The sequence below is a fragment of the Hippocampus comes genome, unplaced genomic scaffold (assembly GCF_001891065.2).
Source record: "Hippocampus comes isolate QL1 unplaced genomic scaffold, H_comes_QL1_v1.1 scaffold347, whole genome shotgun sequence".
NCBI lineage: Eukaryota > Metazoa > Chordata > Actinopteri > Syngnathiformes > Syngnathidae > Hippocampus > Hippocampus comes.
Genome location: NW_017805872.1, coordinates 390,212 through 406,598, shown reverse-complemented (window position 1 = coordinate 406,598; position 16,387 = coordinate 390,212). Strand labels below are relative to the sequence as shown.

The 16,387-nt window shown below is 45.8% G+C and overlaps 1 protein-coding gene across 8 annotated transcripts in view; it reads right to left on the bottom strand.

Annotated features, from left to right (window-relative positions):
- Positions 1–16,387, bottom strand: part of cacna1bb (calcium channel, voltage-dependent, N type, alpha 1B subunit, b) — a 75,580-nt gene that overhangs the window by 37,013 nt on the left and 22,180 nt on the right. For all 8 annotated transcript variants that reach the window (XM_019888756.1, XM_019888757.1, XM_019888759.1 and 5 more), the window contains 11 exons: positions 11,771–11,862; positions 11,366–11,518; positions 8,642–8,829; positions 5,322–5,425; positions 4,683–4,798; positions 4,509–4,598; positions 2,731–2,820; positions 1,611–1,832; positions 1,395–1,507; positions 1,144–1,256; positions 820–951 (listed from right to left, as the gene is read on the bottom strand). In XM_019888756.1, coding sequence (XP_019744315.1) covers positions 820–951; positions 1,144–1,256; positions 1,395–1,507; positions 1,611–1,832; positions 2,731–2,820; positions 4,509–4,598; positions 4,683–4,798; positions 5,322–5,425; positions 8,642–8,829; positions 11,366–11,518; positions 11,771–11,862 — 1,413 coding nt within the window. The remainder of the gene's footprint in view (positions 1–819; positions 952–1,143; positions 1,257–1,394; positions 1,508–1,610; positions 1,833–2,730; positions 2,821–4,508; positions 4,599–4,682; positions 4,799–5,321; positions 5,426–8,641; positions 8,830–11,365; positions 11,519–11,770; positions 11,863–16,387) is intronic.

The following is a 16,387-nucleotide window of genomic DNA, read 5'->3' as shown; positions in this document are numbered from 1 at the left end:
GGTGGGGGGGGCATTGCTCTTTGCTGCTAGTAGTCTGTTCCCTTCTTACAGTACATCACTTTAAAAAGGATATTAATGCATTATGTTGCTTCTTTAAAAGGTCGTCCGAATGGCACGAAGAAATATTTGTCTGCCGCTCGCTGATGATAACCACCCATGAAAATCAAAACAAACCGAATCAAGACTTTATGGACGGGAGGCAAATTTGTCTGCGAGAGGCCCGCTATGCATACCGAAAAGGTCGACGCGGGAGTGAAGATTTTGATTGAAAAACTCTTCCTTCTTCTCTTTTATCCTTTACCCAGTCCTTCAAATTCATCCATCCACTTTCTAATCCGCTTTTCCTCGCGAGCATTCTTTCCAGCCGAACGCCACTTGTCGTTTCTGCGAAAATGTTCACCATTTATTCTGTAGCGGTTGAAAATTATAACAGGAGGGGAATATAATGCGAGTCGGGTAGTCAGGGCTAAATGCCGGCTGAATTTTCAAGCGCTCCCATCATTAGAAAAACCCGGCACCCTTGCTGAGATTGATATCAAAGAGCCACCGTCACCGCTGCTACTTTGCCAGCTTCCCCGCTGCGCCGACATGTCTGGCAGCGAGCGCCACGCGGGGCCACTGGCTGCAGACAAAGAAGACGGGTCAGCCGGGGGAAACGGATTGTGGGGAATTTGAGCAGCTGTGTACAGTCCGTGTGTGAGCTAACTCCAGAGGAGCCAAGCGCAGTCTGCGGGCGCGTTCAATCAAGCGCTGGATGGAAATGAGACGAAAGAGCGGCCGGGGCTGTATTGAGTGGGACGGGTTCAAGCGATGACTCACTGTCCTCCGAAGAGTTGCATGCCCAGCAGAGCGAAGACGACGATGAACAGGAAGAGGAGGAACAGCAAACTGATGATGGACTTCATGGAATTCAGAAGGGAGACCACGAGGTTCCTCAGGGAATTCCAATACCTTCGAAGTGACAGAGCAAGGACAAAAAAATGACCAAACAAAGCTGGACCTTCAAAAGAGAACAACGCAGGCTTGGCAGAGTGGGAAGCTTTTGCTAAATGTGTCAGTTATGTTATTCTCGGCCTAAAAAGCAAAGTTTTTCTGAAGATATCCAACCTCAAAGTCATCGTATCGCCGCCGAGAGAAACTCACTTTGTGACTTTGAAGATTCTTAGTAGTCTCAGTGCTCTCAGGACACTGATGCCGAACGACGCTCCGGGTTTGATCATGTCCCAGATCACCTCAAAAATACTTCCCACGATCACCTGGACATTAGAGAAGAGGGAATGGGCCCTCGGTTCAGTGCTCCTCGATTTCAGCGAGTGGCTTTGAATAGAAGTGCCGGCTCCCTTAAGACCTTCTCATCGATCTGCGCCGGCGTTAGAAAAACAGCATCAATTTACCCCAAAATCAAAGCAGTTAAAGGAGGAGTGGAAATAATTCCTCGGTCCGAGGCCGTACATCTTCAAGGTCATCTCCGTGAGAAACAAACCCAGGAACACAAACTCCGCCGTATCTGTTGCAAACAACACAGCAAAATCAATAAAATGAGCTTAAAAAGTCCGACGAATGGACACGAGCTTTCATTTTGAGTCCAAAGTGTATCGGGGGTGACTTACACAGGGCCGTCGTCAGCCACGCGGGTTGATCGTAGTGGACGATGGCCACGCACAGAGTGTTCAGGCCGACCAGACACAGAACGATCCAGTAGAAGCTTTGCGCTTTGACCATCCGCCGGATAAAGAAACGAATCCTCTTCTCCTTACGCCGAAAGTATGACGAGCTGTCCATCTTGGTGCTACTTTTGACACTCGCCCGACCAAAAGGGGAGCCGGGAGGAGCTGAGCAACGTGACACCAAAGAGTTAACGCGGTCCTTCCCACTTTTGCGTTCGACTTGTGACTTTCAAAAGCGACCAGAAGTACTTTGTTTTTATTCCCGACGGTTTCCTCCGACTATGTTGGCGAGTGCTTGATATTTTGGCCATCCACTTTGTTTGCTCTCGTTTGCAAAAAAAAAAAAAAAAAATGGATATTTGTGAGCCCGAGGCAGGATAACAAACATTTGGTAGAATGTTCAAAATTTCAAAATAAAACATTGAAATCGAGCACTTTGGAAAGCGTGGCTTGATGAGAGACCTCATTTTAATATTCAATGCTTCATGCGCTCTGCAGCAAGCATTTTAATCGTGACGGCAACTAAAATCATTTTGACCATCGTGTTTTTACCCGCTTGCTAGCCACGGACAACAAATGACACATTCTCTTTGTTTGTTTCCAAATTCATATTCTAATATGCTGCAGGTGATCGCCTACTCCAGAAAGTATTTTAATCAAACAGTCTAATTAAAAAAAGGTAATTAGACTTTACCTTTTTTAAGGTGGATATTTAGCCATGTTTTATCGTTTTGACGTGACATGCCGTCCGTCCTAACCCGAGATCTGAGCCAGCAGCCGGCATGGCTACATGTATGGTGTTACCGGATCCAGATGGTGTTGAAGCGCTTGTGTGACGCTCACAGCTTTGGCAAGGTGGATATTTAGCCATGTTTTATCGTTTTGACGTGACATGCCGTCCGTCCTAACCCGAGATCTGAGTCAGCAGCCGGCATGGCTACATTTATTGTCATAGGGCGGGCTTTTACGCTGGCTTTTATTCGAAAGGTCAGCTCTGGGAGGAGACGGCATGTGAAGGTCAAAGGTGAGCCGCCGGCGGACAAAAAAAGAACATCAGGCTTACCGACGGAGGAGATGTCAGCGAATGAATCTTCCCCTTCTTCAGCGCCAATCAGGTCATTTTTACCCTTCTTGTTTTTGCTTCGTTTCAGGACTGGAGAGAGACACACAGAACAACAGGAGGAGGAAAATAATCCGAAGATATGAGTTTTCTGTCCAAAAACAATATATCGGACACCTTGGCGCAGTTGAGTGAGTGCGTGCGTGTGCATGTGTGGAAGAAAATTCATTAAAAGTTGAAGTTAATATGGGCAACTTTGATTAGAAGGCATCAATCTTGTTTTAATGTTCTGCCTTCCTGTTGCTGGTTTGAAATGGATTTTAATTGGCACGTGCCCCCCTTCCCCAGCCCCCCACCACACGTTATCACGGGAGGTTGTATTTTTTCCGTCTAATAAACACCTGATGCTGCACATCAAAACGTTGAGTTTGCCGCTGGATCCAAGTGATTAACTTGCAAAGTATTCCAGGAAGTGGTGAGGCTCCAAATGGCAATAATACACACACACACACACACACTAATAACGAATGATGTGTCGGGGGAATCATTTTCAAGCAAAGCACACAAACGTTATGCACCACTTTGATTTGCACTTAATATTTCTGAGAGCGATGGGGGGTGTGGGGGTGGTGCCTTAAAACACACCAAGGAAATGAAAAGTACAATTCCTATAAATCAATAAATCATTTCTTTATTTATACAGGAGCTTTCGGACTTCAAAAGCAACACAAGATGCTGCGCAAAACAGGGAATCAAAGACAATGAAAACTCATGGCTGCAGAGGCGGAGCCACCCCGCCCCCTGAGTCTCAACCACAAGCAAAAGACTGAGACCGCCACCACCAACAAACATCGACGAGATGTGCCCGCACCTACACCGAAGAAGCCAACAGGACCGCATCACGTGCAAAAGATGCAATACTGACTCCATCAAATTAGACCCCCCCTCTCAATGCCTAGAAATTCTCTCCAAGAAAGGTTGTGAACAGAGTCCCGCCCTCAGTGGAAATTTTATTGAAACTGTTCTGCCGGCGTCTACCAGCAGGTTTGGGATCGTTGCCACGACAGGCACTGACCACCTTCCAGCCACAGCTCCCATCGGCTGCCTCAACAATGGAGGTGCGGAATATGAGCCCGCCCGCCCGCCTCTTCCGAGATGTGGGCGAAGTTCTGAATGCTCCTGTACTTCAAAAAAAACATGATGATGGCCTCGTCATTACACTGCGGAAAGCAGCCATCCGCTTTTCGGATCATCAAGGTAATAGTCAATTTGAAAGTGCACATACTGCAGGTCGTTTTGACATCTTCAGGCAACCGAAAGGGGCCCTCGTCATTCTCGCGTTCCCCGATTCCACGCCAAAACAAGAATCAGCCGCTACCTTGCTGACGTTGCGGCCAGATCGAGACGTGCTTGCCACGCACCGCACATCTGGAACTCCGTTCATCTTGACCAACTATTAACCCTTTCATCACCAATAATAGAAACATGTTCAATCGCACCTCTTACAATTTCTGATCATGTCGTCAAATCATTACAAAGTCGTATCACTAAATTATAATATTGAATGACTCAATTCAGGGATGAGATGTGCTTCCTGCGTGTTTCATGACTCTTGGAGCAGAAATTTGAATACTCATGTATGTAACTCTAGGCTACGGTCTGAATGTCAAACCAAAATGGGCCGAAACATTTTTTGGGGGGTCCCAGAAACAAAATGTTCCTTGTAATTTTGGTGTGAAAGCAAGTTTTTGTGATTTTTTTTTTTGTAGTGCTGCTGTCACCTGGCAGATTTTGTTTCCTCTTGTACCACGCGCCATCCAGAGGTGACTTCTCTTCTGCAATCTCCTCCTCCTCCTCCAGCAACACCTCCTCTGCCGAAGGAGCAAAAGTGACCTTTTCATTATTCGGGGGGGGGGGGATTGAATCATTAGCACAGGTTGAGGGATGCTGCCAACCGGCTTTGCAGATCCATTCCAGGTATCCCGTGAGCTCTCTCTCAATTTGTTGCTGCCTTCGAAGCTTCAGGAACTCCTGCCTCTTCTCCACACGCTCTCTCTCTTTGGCAAACTCTCTGTGGTATTGACAGTCACAAAGGGGAAACACATTTAGTATTTGAGATCTCTTCGTTTGTTCACTTTACAAAGTATGATGATGAAAGTCATAAATTCAGCCATGTTGGAATAGTGCCCGAGCCTTGACTTGGGGATTTCTATTTTTCTTTCCTATGAGGGATGAGTTGGACGCAGCCTAAGAGGGAGAAATTTGGCCACGTGTCCAATTTTGAATTTTCAGTTTTCAGCATGGGCGGAGCCCAAGTGATATTTTTAAATCCCAAATCACTGGTGTCACCCGTGGATTATGCGACATCGACATGATTCAAAAAAGCAATCTTCAATGTAAAAGTATATCATGTGGTACTTTGGCAGCAATTAAAAAAATAACTAAAAAGTTAAAAACTAATTCTGGTTCGAGAGCATTCTCCATTCAGGCACCAGAACTCGAAAATTTGATGTTTCTTAATTATTTGCCAAAGTCGTTGATGCAAAACCCACTTTTTTTTTTTCTTTCCTTTTCAGTGCCGTGAAAAGACTTACCCGGATAGGACACCAAGCACCAAGTTGAGCATGAAGAAAGAGCCAATGATGATGAGAGGGATGAAGTAGAGCCAATTCCAGGTGTTTCCTGCCACATCGTTGGTCTGCACAGACGAGCAAATAATTCGGAGGAATTTGTGAAGTGGTCTTCTTCAGTCGTGTTCAGGCGCATCGCTTGGGCCTTAGAAATAACAAAGGCCTCAGAAGCCCCTTGAACATCATTTCTTGTGTGCCAGTCCATCCACCCAGCGCAGATTTTTATTCTGCTGAACAATGTCAACATAAGCTGTCAAATCAATGATTCATTTTTTTCCCCTCACATGTGCTACATTTTTTTTGCCCCCAAAGATTGTCGTTCGATACGTTTCACTTTCCTCACCCTTTAAATCAAAGATGTCCAAACTATGGCCTGGGGGCCATCTGCGTCCCGCCATCCATTTTTCAGCGGCCCGCAAAATGACCAAAAAAATATATCACACTTAAAATGATATTTGACAGGGGCCGCAAGGTTAGAGTAAAAAAAAAAAAGGGGAAGGTGGGCAGAGTGAGAAGGCATCAAGGAAGGACAGACGTCGCTTCATTCTGTCCGTCCCATCTGAACATCGAGTGAGCCAGTCTTCTGTTCCAATCAGCCTCTGGCATCAACATCTGTGATTTTGTCAGCATCTAATTGGTGCGTGCGCGTGCATGCACGCATCTGTGCAGACGTCCCCATTTGCCGCAACGCCTTTCAACGTCTGCGTCATTATTTTTATGCCTTCTGCTGAAGTGTCAGGAAAAAAAAAAAAGCTTTGTAATCGACTCGCCAATGTGCACCATTGCCCCGCCCGCGTTCAGGCCGTACGACCCTTCACTAACAAGCGTCGCCTATTCTGGAGAGAAAATCAAAACCGAGAGGACAGAATCAATGCCCCCGTTTTACTGAGCGGTGTACAAAAGAGAAAAAAAGAAGGCGAGGAAAAACAAAAGGGCAAAAGTTACATCTGTGTCATTTCAACGGATTTGGTCTAATGAGCCGAGTCTCCTTTTAAGTGAAGGGGCTGCGAAGTCTCCATACACACTGTGCGACCGACCAAGAGGAACATACGAAGCATTTGGCAAAAGAGCCCACCGGCGACACTCGCGCAGTTCATTACCAAACTGCTCATGCGCTACGTTGCCTCGGGCGTGCTACTTCAAATGACCCCGTATGTTGTTCAAGCACAAGGCCAAGACAGAAGTCAACATTTCCTGGAGATATTTTGTGAAAGCAAGAAAACAAACGAGCACAGCGGTAATACGTACACGGTTTCGATGTCAATTGTGACCGCGACCATTCAGGGTCCCTCGGGGGGGGCTTCATTTGAGAGTCATGTCAAGGTTTGAAAGAAGATAATGGACATTTTTTTTTGGGGGGGGGTCACTGGCCTCTGGGCTAACTCTATTACATAAATAAGTGAATTATGCAAAGATGACATCATTACCCTGGACAGTAATCAGGTCTGTTTTGGATATGACTTTTCGGAGCGTTTGAAAAACTCATCCATCCACCGACCGTATCTAATTGCGATACGGCTCGTTCTCATTCCGGTGATTTGGGATGAGGTTTAGTCTGGGGGGCGTCTACCGCCGATATGAACTCACTCAATTACATCGCCGACGTGTCCTTTATGTCAGCTAAGAGTCAAATTCGAAACGCGTTTTTCTCTTGTCAAAAGGCGCCGTTGAATATTGAGGCAGACCCATCTTTGAACACGACGCGGCAAAGGTAATTTGAGGCGCCTCTAATTGTTACGGCAGCCGCTGGATGGTAAGAGAAAGTCATAAAATTACAAGGCGTGAAATGAAGATTGGCACATTATCTGCAAGGACTCTGTCGCAAAAAGAGGGCCAATTTGAACGCTTCGTGGTTGAAAGCGACAGCATCCGCAGAGATCGTTTGTGCGGCTTTGGCGGCTCAGCGTCATTTTGCCGAACGGGGGCACAAATGAAGAGATGATGCCAAGACGGCACTTGTCGCGCGCCCCTTTCGGTTCATCAGCGGGTTTGAGTCTCGCGAGGGGAACCCGCGTCAATAAAAATTGCTTGCGGATCGCTAATGCGCGTTAACTCGGTGAAAGGCGGAGGCAAGAAGCCTCAGGCCCGACACGGCACATGGAGACAATATCAAAGTGCCATGACGGGTGATGCTTCAACCGAGCGACTGCTCCACAACAGTCACTCGATAACACGAGATTGCTGCCGTCGCACGGGAAGCGATTTGGGAACGAAAGCGAGATTAGAATGCGGCCGGTTTCATTTAAGCCCATTTGCATGTAACATTATCAAAGTTGAGTCGATTTAAGAGGCACAACTAAACTGTCAAGCAACCCCCCCACCAAAAAAAAAGTCAATGGGTTTTCAATGTGCAAATCTTAACTCGCTAATTAAAGCATTGAAAAGAATGAAAAAATGCAAATTTGGTGAGAGTACACGATGTCATCTGGAATCTACACAGCAAATACGTCGACCGCCGGAGCGGAAATGATAAATGGATTATTCCTTCAAATGCCGGATTTTATAATTTACATATTGGGAAACCTGGAGATGTATTAAAGCAGAGGCAAATTATAAAAATATGCAGGAAAAAAAATGTCTTGACAGTTTAGGAAGGATACGAGGTAATCTGCGATAAATCCCCCCGCGGAAAGGAAAAAGGATGAAATATTTCTCCGAAGCAGGAAGAATGAAATAGTACGAATAAAAAGGCAAACGTATCAAGTGAAAGCAAATGCTGTCCTCGATGAAACCGGCGAGAGTTTGCAAGCGCTTAACATAATGAGCCTGCAAAAGCTGCAGGAGATGTTTGGAGTGAAATGAATGGCGCAGGAAGGAAATGGAAAGATGACTCACGATGTGGCTCACAATGTGTCGCAGGGGGGAGGAAAAAAAATCAGGCGCAGGGAAAACAGGGGCTGTGAATGTGTTCAACTAATAATAATAATAATAATAATAATAATAATAATAATAATAATACAGTCAAACCTCTTTTCAGTGTACCCCTGTAACGTTCACATTTCAAAGTCCCAATTTCACCGAAGCAAATCTGGCCGTCTGTATTTATCCTTATATAATTGTCTATTCCACAATAACAAAACAAAAAAATCATTGTATGCCTTTTTCAAAAAGCTCTCAAAAAACATTTGAAAGGTTGAATGAAGCAAAATTGCTTTCGAAGGATATTTGAGCATGCGGACTGAGCTTATAAGGGCACCATGCTAGAAATGAGTCCAGGCGCTACGTATTGCGCGAGTACAATTTCGGGCTAAATACGGGCGGGAACAGGGAGCGCGTCGACTTACGCTGTAGAGGATGTCGACCCAGCCCTCCATGGTGATGCACTGGAACACCGTAAGCACGGCAAATAGGATGTTGTCGAAGTTGGTAATGCCGAAATTGGGTCCGGTCCAGTATTCTCTGCACTGGGTCCCATTGGGACACAACCTGGCAGGGGGCTCCAGACCGCAAGGCCACTCTGCGGCTTTTTCACCTGAAGGGAAAAAAAAAGCCAAGGAAAACATGTCAGCGATGGCTTCTTTTGCGGCCCTTCGGCTACTTCACAGATGGAGAAAGTCGGGTTGAAAACGGAGCGGCTTCCCGCGATCTGCGCACCATCCGTTATCATCATTTAAGCCCTCGAAAGGCATTCATCCCCGGTAAGTGCTCGGCCCACTTCAACTGATTTCTCTTCGTGAACACCATTGACCCCGCTCACCCCGTCATTCGGCGTGGCGCTGCGGCCTCATTCCGGCCATCCCGACAGAGCGCGCGGCCGCGGGTGGAAGGCCCGCGCAACGATCCGCCGCCGGATTTAAACGTTTGCCTGCGGCGCGGATCACTTTCCGGCATACCGCGGCATCGACTGGACACATTTAAGCCTTTGACACCCACGTTGATCAGATTATTAATACCCTAGTTGAAAGAAATATATCCTATAATGTGTTGCTGCTCCACTTGCAGCTTGCAGCTGAACTGTTGTCAAGTTTCCGACCCGCAGGTTCAAGTTTGAATTGCACAGGACTGCGCGGAAGATGCTGAGAGACGATTTTTACGGTGGCGCGGGCGCACGTCAAATAGTCCGCGATGAAGAATGAATGTGCTGAGTCTGGCAGATGCTTTCGAGGCCAACGTTTCTTTCCTCGATCAAGTTTTAACAATGACGTGCGGAGCCACTCTGCACGGCCAACCTGCCTCTCCTGCCACTCCTGGAAGAGGGCCCCCCTTTGCTACCCACTGACAGATGCTGCGTCAGCCAGACTCAGTGCCCGAGTACGACGCCGCAACATCTAAAGGTCCCTATTTGCAATTTGAACAATTAGATGTTATCAAAGATGACACTCGGAATCAATTCCGGCCAGAAAAATGATCTCCTGGATCTTCTACAGAGCAGATGTTCCGTAGCCCCATCTCCCTCTCAACAAGTCTTTCTCCTGCGCTACGTCCACTGATCGGGTATCTCCGAGGTTGTCTCCATGGCAACAAGTTCACGTCATCAGACAACAGAGACAATGCGTTTTGGGAGGCACAGACATATGCGCAGAGAACGCAAACACACAACGCCCATCGACGCTTTTTGTGGGCCGCTCCCGAGCCCCCTCCCCGCCTTCATTGCGATGCAGTTGCGCCGAGGAACACGTGGAGCGCCTATTCAAGGCTGCCAGTGCCTGCTCAGTTTGTCTCTCCCCACCTTATACTCGCTCCTGCCTCCCACAAGTTTTTCCATCTTTTATGATGTCGCAATGTGCTGCAGATTTCTTCAGATTCCAGATGGAGCGCAATTTTTTTTGTTTTCAGTTTCATCTCCGAAATTGGGTGCTCTTCCTACGTTTTTAAAGGACCTAACATATTTATTGCACAGAAGCCTTAAGCAGGCGGGCCTTCATTAGCAGCTACGGGTGCTGACCGGGGGCTGCAGGCTGTTGTTCATTACGATTCTATATCTGGCTCGCGTTCGCTGATAAATTCCGGTGCTCAGCACAGGATGCTGCTGGTACAGCTGGTAGAAACCACGGCCGGCGGACACGGCGTACCAACTACGGGGAGGTGTGTTTCGCTGTGAACGGCATTTCGGACTCTGCATCTATGCCACTGCTTCTGTGCCTGTGATCCGCTCGTGGATGTTACCGCCGTCGTATCGACTCGGTCTCTTTTGCTCACCCTCAAATAATTCAGTCACACACAGCAGCAGCAACTCACAACCAGCAATCTTGTGTTTTTGAGCAGAGAATAATGGATTCTGATTTGAATTTCGGGTTGCAGTCCTTTGAAATATTAATCTGCATTTATTACCCACACTATATTGAAACAAGACATGCAAAGTTCATTTCCGCTCGCAAAGGTGCTGACCTAAGACCGGGAATCTGTCCCCGGGCTGGATGCAGTTGTGGCCCACTCCTGCTCAGGGACGGTTTCATTTTACACACAACACATTTCGCTCTACGTGTGGAGTTCTTTCACCTTCGCTTGTAGACAAGACTCATGAGGGAAAAAAAACCTCAATTTCCTAGAATTAAAATATACATTTACAATGTCAGTTTGTTAAAGCCGACCATTGTACACACTCAATCTACGATACGTGATTTGACTAAAAAGAGCTGCTGTGCACACACAAACAATAAAAGAAAGCGCTCGATGCGCACTCGCGAGATGCAGTGTCAGGTTTCAGTGCGGCTGTAATCAGGGGTGCACATTTCTGATGCGGGAGAGAAATGGATCGAGTGCAACCGCCTGAGGTGGAGTTCTATCATGAGTCTCAGCAGAAGCGATCAGTCAACGGCTGAATAATATAGTGTCATATATCAAAATCAACTTGTGACAAAAAGCTGTCAGAAATGATGCTCGGTGCCTGTTGATGTTTCACATAAGCATATTCTGTTGGAGCACCTGCAGAGTCAGTCACCTGTACCTCGAGATGCTTAGAACTATTTTTTTTTTCTGTAAATATTTGATAGCATGTATTGTAGAGAGGAAAAAAAAAAACTCAATCAACGTCCTGTAAAAAAACCCCCACGGCGGTTTTTCCTCACCGGTGTCGATGTTGAAGCAGGTGGTGTGGAATTTGCCCATGTAAAACTCCACCCCGATGATTGCAAACATGACAATGGCGAAGAAAAGCAGCAGGCCGATCTGAAGCAGCGGCACCATGGCTTTCATGATGGACTTCAGCACGACTTGGAGACCTGGAGAAAACAAAAGCCATCCTCGCTTGAAAAGCGCACTGCCGCACAGCTGCAAGTTCGTTCGGCACGTTACAATTTTCCGCGATATTGGGACACCTGCCCAAGATGCAGACAAGTACTGAATTTGGGAGATAGAATGGAGCTCACCCCTTTACGGCTGTAACAATATTTAGCAGGAAAGTTTGCCGTCATCTGTGCTCAAATCAAAACAGCCTTTCTGAAGCCTGTAAAAATATTTCAAGAATGACTTACTGGGAATTCCGGACACCAGTTTGAGGGGTCGCAGCACTCTCACAGCCCGCAGCGTTCGCAGGTCAAAGTCGGAGCCCACTTTGGCCAGGATTCTGTGCATGGGGACAGCCAAATGACATTTGTATTTTTTTTTTCGAATCGAGTCCCATCACGAATACTGGACATCAAGGTCCTCATCCATCAGTACGAGTATATGCATTTATATCCCTACGCTGCATTTGTGGAATACCTGAAACTGAACTGAAAATCATTTATGCCACCAATTATAATGGATAAAATATCCAAGACATCAATTATGTGCACCTTTTGTTGGGGGGAAAAAAAAATACTGACCTCTGCTATTGATGAGGTCATATTAAAATCCAAGAGAGAAATAAATGTTGCTTTTAAACACGAAGGTCCTGTGACCTGAACAGGAATGCAGGAATGAAAAGTGGACATTGTCGATAAATCAAGAACCCCCCCCCCCCATTGCGCTCTTATGACTTGCAAAATCAATAACTCACTTAGCCCTGTTAAGTGCATGTGTGTATGTCTACAATGTTAGCATGCGTGTGTGCGTGCGTGTGCGTGTGTGTGTGTGCACACGTCTGATTTGATGGCTGTGTAGACAGACAGTCTGAGCAAGGCTTTGTCTGAAGGAGCTACAGTATATGACTTTTAATATTCCTTTATCATCACTGCAATATGTCCATGCGGGTGCCAGACAGCAGCACCGGAAATATGCCGTGTGATTGTATTGTCTATCTAGCTATAAGTGTGTGTGCGTGCGTGCGTATGTACTCGTGTGTGCACATCCATGCTGTGGATGCAAGTGAAAGGCGTGTATTCTTGTGCGGCTGTGTGTGCGTGTATGTTACGGGAGGAATTTTTGACAGATTTCCCCAAAGTAGTGCAACATGTAGTACAAAAATTAAACACATAAGATGTTTTTTTTTTCTCTCTCTCTTCACACGGCTTTGTGAAGACAAAGCGTAACACGCTGCAGAAAATCGGCCTCATCATTAGACAAGAGTCATTTCATGCCAATTAGACCTCCAATCTTGTAAAAGGAAACGAGCAAACTAATCATCAGTTCAGTATGTCACATCCTGTTTGTGATGGGGTGCGCCTGTGTGCGCGCACGAGTTTGCTTGAGTGCGCATGTGTGTGTGTGTGTGTGTGTGTGTGTTGTGGCCCTGTCTTAATGTGATCCAAGCAGACAGCTGTGACAGAGGCAGGAGAGGCCACAATGCACATGAGGATGGTGGAAGTGGGTACACATGAAGTCATTGTAGGTGCCAGAGTCGCTCGCCGTCAAACGCGGCTGCTGCTGTACGGCCACGATTCAAAATGGACACACCCTGCCTGGCGGATATGCACCCGGCCGTGATTATCAGGCCCCGCTGTTACATACATAACACAGCCAGTTCACAAAAAAAAAAAAAATGTTTTCAGAAAGCGGGAGCTCACAAAAAAATAAAATAAAAAAAGCAATTAAAAATTTCATACTAGATGAAAGGAACTCAGATGATTAATTTTCCATCCTAATCTCAGTGCCATTGAACGAATGGTTCATGTCCAGTGAACACTTTTCCTGTTATACTAATAAAATACAATACATGTTACTCCAGGTATACTACACACCCCTCAGTAATGAAGTAAAAACAGTCCAATGACGAAAGTAGGAAAAGTTCTGCGTGAGCTGAGAGGGGACAAAGTCTGGAAACGTGTGTATGTTGTGTTTGGAGAAGATGTCAAACCTCATAAGGAAGAGGGAGAAACTTGACGGATGATGCGTACGCAGCATTCAGGAATTGTTTCTCATTACGAGTTATAATGATGCTCGGGGAAAATGTGCTTTGGCGCATTCATTTTTCCAAATGAATTTCAGCTGTATGGTTCATACGAGGTCACATGCTCCGTATGCAAATGAAAGTCAATGCGGAATAATTGTCGTGCTAGACATTGTAGATAGCACAAAGGCAGCACCTTTTTAAAATGATTTGGTTTAATAATCATAATCGTGTATCCGTCCATTTCGTGCCCAGTACAAGTCTGGCACGAGGCGCGGTGTGAATCTATGCAGGGGTGTAATCGACTACGTTTTGGTATTTTTACAGAGCCACGCAAGTGGGCGCCGCGTGGCACATTTCATTCTTTCAATGCCAGCCACCAATGACGAAAGTAGGAAAAGTTCTGCGTGAGCTGAGAGGGGACAAAGTCTGGAAACGTGTGTATGTTGTGTTTGGAGAAGATGTCAAACCTCATAAGGAAGAGGGAGAAACTTGACGGATGATGCGTACGCAGCATTCAGGAATTGTTTCTCATTACGAGTTATAATGATGCTCGGGGAAAATGTGCTTTGGCGCATTCATTTTTCCAAATGAATTTCAGCTGTATTGTTCATACGAGGTCACATGCTCCGTATGCAAATGAAAGTCAATGCGGAATAATTGTCGTGCTAGACATTGTAGATAGCACAAAGGCAGCACCTTTTTAAAATGATTTGGTTTAATAATCATAATTGTCCGTCCATTTCGTGCCCAGAACAAGTCTGGCACGAGGCGCGGTGTGAATCTATGCAGGGGTGCAATCGACTTTTGGTATTTTTACAGAGCCACGCAAGTGGGCACCGCGTGGCACGTTTCATTCTTTCACGAAATGTTTTACATCCGATCAGTTTTTGCTTGCCTGGGGAGTCATCACATGCAATTGAAGCGGTAGTTTTTAATAAAATACTCGATATACTGTCGGTCCGACACGTTACTATCCAAGCGAAGCCATAATGCAGAAACAAGATTCGAGATCAGCATATATCGTGAGACAAATACTCCCTTGTACTCCCCTTGTTTTATTTTGAAAGGAACGTACTTTTTCATCCAAATGGACCACTTTCACTTTTAAGTGGTTTAAAAGGCGAATGAACAGTACGCTGGTCATGCAGCTAGAAACCTGATTAAGCTACATCGTGCACCACAAAAAATAATTTATAAAATAAAATAAACTACCTGTAGAGTATTTATTCATCGGTGCCACGGAAATTCCAGACAACTAGGAGCGGTTGACTCATGCAGGACACACAATAAGTGACTGACAGCAGAGAGAATTTTTTTTTTTTTGTAATTCTATCGTAAACAAAAAGCAGCAATTGTACTCTGCACAACGGAGTTTTTTCAAGACTAAGACTGTATTTTGGAAATTGACGGAGCAATGTTGCATTTGGTCTCCATTGTGGGGATGCAAACATCGAATTTTGTCGATTGTCTCTGATGCATTTCTCGTCTTCTCTGGCGTGAAAAATAATTTTGCTCTGTATTGGAGATGAAAAAACAAATCCAAACGCCGATGAATATGATCGCGTCCGTTTGGAGCCGCAACCACCGTCTCCTGACAAGAATGTGAATGGCTGGCGTGAAAAATAATTTTGCTCTGTATTGGAGATTAAAAAAACAAATCCAAGCGCCGATGAATATGATCGCATCCGTTTTGGAGCCGCAACCACCGTCCCCTGACAAGAATGTGAATGACCATCTTGCTCATGTTTTCTTTTTTTTAGTCATCAAAATGAAGGACTTATGTCTTCATGTGCCAACAATGAGGGTATTTCCATAAGGGCTCTCGAAAACGATGAGTGACTCATGCTGAGATCATAATAGTGTGCTTAGGTGCGTTAAATTGCACACTACATCTTCAAGAGGGGTGGTCCTGGGTATTTATCTTCCCAGAGAGATTCCAAAAGCTTCGACTTCACGTCAACTGACCGTGACTGACCATGTTGACCTCCTAAGATAATGTGCAATGTTCGGTCAAAATCGGTGTGGAAGTCACGTGAGGAAGACGTCGACTTTATCCCTCGAAGTGTCCTTTGAGTGGCATCGCAAGATCTGTTCGTGGGGGGGACAGCCCATAGGCTTCAGTCAGCGGTCAGCCACGTTTTGAAGCCTCAGGAATTCCTGTTTCCCAGAAACCCCACATGGCATGTGACTGAGAAAAGCCAATTAAGTGAAGTGAGGCGAAATGAAATTTGCCCGGCTTCAGGCATGCGCTGTTTTACGGGTGACGGAGGATCTGATCTATGCAAATTAATTTAGTCACCATTGACAAATTGGACTTTTCAGCACACGTGGCAATCGGCAAATTTCATCCGAGTCCTCCCGGATATACAAAACGAATAAAAAAAGGAGTCCGGCTCGTTTCTTTTTCACCCGCTCATTGTAAGCTTGCAGAAAAATGATGCCTGCTCAAAACGGCAACACTGTAGTGCTCCCAAAACATGAGCCGCACACGCACACACACACACGACAGCTAATCAATGTTGAAAATTAACAGGTGGTCAACTCCGTTATGAAAATCACCCACTCATAAATTTCAATGTCTATCCAAGACCATTACTGGGAGCTCTGAATGCGGTAATCAGCCTTGTACACGTGAGCAATGACAAGACAGTCCTGAAGAAAAGCCCGGACCGCCGTTCACATTTGCTCTCTTACCAAGATACTCTCTGTTCCGTTACTTTTGGAGAATATCACTCCCATTTTTCATTTGTATGACAAGAGTCGAATTTTTGGTTGGCTGTGCGTTCATCGGCGACAGAAAAAAAAAAAAAAAAGTGGGCATAATGATGAAGGGTTTTGT